This window comes from Microplitis mediator, chromosome 8 (genome assembly GCF_029852145.1).
Source record: "Microplitis mediator isolate UGA2020A chromosome 8, iyMicMedi2.1, whole genome shotgun sequence".
Taxonomy (NCBI): domain Eukaryota; kingdom Metazoa; phylum Arthropoda; class Insecta; order Hymenoptera; family Braconidae; genus Microplitis; species Microplitis mediator.
Window position 1 is genome coordinate 7,255,132 of NC_079976.1, and position 3,352 is coordinate 7,258,483.

Below are 3,352 nucleotides of genomic sequence, written 5' to 3' on the forward strand. Positions count from 1 at the left end.
TCTTTATCATTAAATTAAAATTAAATTTATGACGGCATATATTTATAAAATGTTTATCCTAAAAGTTATTACAGGACATTGTTAATTTTTTTTTCTTAAGGAATTAATTAAAACAGAATCAAAGTTTATGTTTTTGAAGAACAAACGAGTTATGCATCGATAAATTGATCCTTCTACTACACATTTTATTGACGATAAAGTTCGTTCGTTCAAGAATTAAATGAGACGTTAAGTTGCCTTATTATGTATCTTACAGTTATAGTTTTTTTATTTTTTTTTTTCTATTTTTCTAAAACCCGAGGCTAAATCATCTAATATTCATGATATTTAATGCAGAAAATTTGTATACCACAAACATCATCCTTTATATTGTTAGACCTTGGATAACGTTTCATATTTAATACAAATATCATTATGTATAACGTTTGTAACCGTAAGAAGACATGAAAAATTTATGAATTCAAAATATTAGTAACGTAACTGGCTAAGAACTCGAAATATCCTTATAATATCCCGCATGAAAAAACTTTATATGTGAAAAAATATACTTGAAAATATATGAATATTATAATGGTATATACTGCGGAATATATAAAATAATATTTATATTTTTGCCGTATATATATATTATATTATATTGAAAAAAAATATATTGCTACAATATATTAATTATATCTTTATCAATGTAACTTTTTTTTATGTATGTTTAGTATAAACATCTTGGTATATTTTATTATATATTGATATATTGTATTGAAAATGATATATTTATTAATATAGAGTATGATGTATATTTTTTATATAAATTTTCCAGTATATTATTAAATATATGGTACTCCATATATTTTGCAACATATAACGTCCAATATATTGCAAAATATATGGTACCATACATATTTTTTCGTACTATGGTATGTTACATAATAAAAACCATGCATTTTAGTTTGTAATTTTCATTTCTATGCTATCGGGCAGCTTTTCAAAAAAATATAGATATATAAAGACTATAACTTTCAATATATCGAGAAAAATATAATTTTTAATATATTGAGAAATATATAATCCAATATACCGCAAACCATAGATTTAAACATATAAGTTCTTCCATGTATGATCAATTACATACAGACAATATATCACTAATTATATGAGTCATAATATATATAAATTTTATCATATTATACTTTATAAATTGCATATATAACATCCATCTTTGACAAAAATATATATTGAGCATTATATGAGATAATATATATAGATAAATATAAAACATTATATAAAAAGAAATATATTATCAAAAATATATTATCCAATATATGTAAAAAACATAGAATCATAAATATATATATTTTTGCCGCCATATAATTATCACATATTCACCATATATATTTTTATATATTTTAAACAATATATAGCTTTTCCATGCAAGATAAAAGATATGAAAAATATGTAAAGCCGAACTATTCGAAACGTGATTGGCTCAAAATATGTGAAAAATGACACGCCTGCGCTTGCGCGCCAAAAATGTACGCTAGTAAGGACACATAAAACTAGTTGAATGAATTATTCTAATTCAGTTTCAATACTATTCTATGTTCACTTGCTGCACTTAGAATTAATAAAATATCAGTATTTGTTACATAAGTTATACATTTTAAAAGAAGACTATTTTCAATTGAAATATCGTTTAATTTTTAATGATGACGACAGTCCATCTAAGCAGTTTCTCAGCAATATTAAGAATCGTCTTTGGTGGTAGATTAACTATCGAATATTGTAACAGCACTGAGTTAGAATTGGGTGGTAAAATCATTAGCATCTATTTAGAATTTATTAAGCCGCAAGATAATAATCAAGATGATTATCGTGCTGTAACCTTAAAAATGCTACCAGTGGTTAAATGTTTTCGAGAAACATATTTTCTTGAAGCGTTATTCAAAAACGAAATTTTTATGTATGGAACAATATTGCCGGCGTATAAAAGATTTGAAATTGATAGCGGTATAAGCGAGAGTGAAGTACTCAATATCGCTTCAGTTCATTATGGTTCACAATTAATTCCCAATCCTGCAATCGATTTGCATGGACATGATGGTAGATATATTGTTTTAGAAAATTTACAATTTGAAGGTTATTACAAAGATGATCGAAAAATTGGTGCAAATCTTATTCATTCAAAATTAGGAGTACAAGCTTTAGCTAAATTTCATTCTACTGGAATAGCTATGAAACACAATAACCCAGAAGAATTCGAGATTTTGAAGAACGAATCTACACCAGTGGAGGTAAGAAATCCTCAAGAATGGATCGAGGTCGTCAATAATATATTTAGAATGATAGCAAGTGACTCAACGATTAAACAATATATTGATTCGTGTGTGAAATTATATGAGCTAGAAAAGGATCATCGGACATCTACGCCGCTCGAACCATGGACATCAATAATTCATGGAGATTTTACAATTTTAAATATAGTATTTTGTCAAAGCCCAGATGAAAGTATTCCTGAAGATGTCAAATTTGTCGATTTTCTAAACCACGCATTTGCTAGCCCACTACACGAGCTTGCATTATTTCTTGCCACCAGTACTGATCAAGAAGTTTTCGAGAATCACTATGATGAGCTTCTTGATCTATATTATGAGACTCTCAAAAATAGATTAACTTTATTCGGTGTTGATGCTGAATTCTACTCGAAAGAAAGCTTTGATAATCAATATCGTCAGGATGCACGATTACATTTTTCACATTATCTTACGGCACTTCAAATAATCACTTTTGACTTGGAATTCAACGAAATTGCTGGAAACCTCACAGGATTTCTTAAATATTCTCAAAATGAAAGATTTTGTGAAAAGTTACGAAATATTATAACATTATATGATCGTCGTGGATGGTTCGATTGACTATTAACTCTGTAATTCGTTAAAATTCTCAAAATTGTATCATAAATTGTGAGTTTTGTTTCATTTATGCCTGTCAGATACAAAATAAATTATGATATAATATTTTTTTTTACCAATTGAATGTGAACTTATAAACAAACTGAATTTCTCAAACTTTTTGTGAATTTTTAAAAATTGTTTCCTTGTAATGAATGTTTTTATGAGTCTAATTACAATAAAAATTGATATTTTTTTGCATTTCTAAACTGTTTTTAGCTTTTATTATATTTTTATAACTAAAATCCCCTAAAATTTTTGAAATTACTGATATATTATGTTCCGTCTAAGATGACGTACACAGCATGCTATTTAGTCCCTTATTTTGAGTCAAAGGACTTAAGCCATCTATTCCGGTAATCGGAATTACGTTATTCAGTGCTGAGTGTCAACATAAGAACATAGAATAT

General features: G+C 26.6%; 1 protein-coding gene across 1 annotated transcript; it reads left to right on the forward strand.

The window, feature by feature from the left end:
- The first annotated feature begins 1,568 nt into the window (after positions 1-1,568).
- LOC130673512 (uncharacterized) lies at positions 1,569-3,126 on the forward strand. Its single transcript, XM_057478536.1, has one exon. It carries the CDS (start codon positions 1,698-1,700, stop codon positions 2,904-2,906), a length of 1,209 nt encoding a protein of 402 aa, XP_057334519.1. The 5' UTR covers positions 1,569-1,697; the 3' UTR covers positions 2,907-3,126.
- The last annotated feature ends 226 nt before the right edge of the window (positions 3,127-3,352 follow it).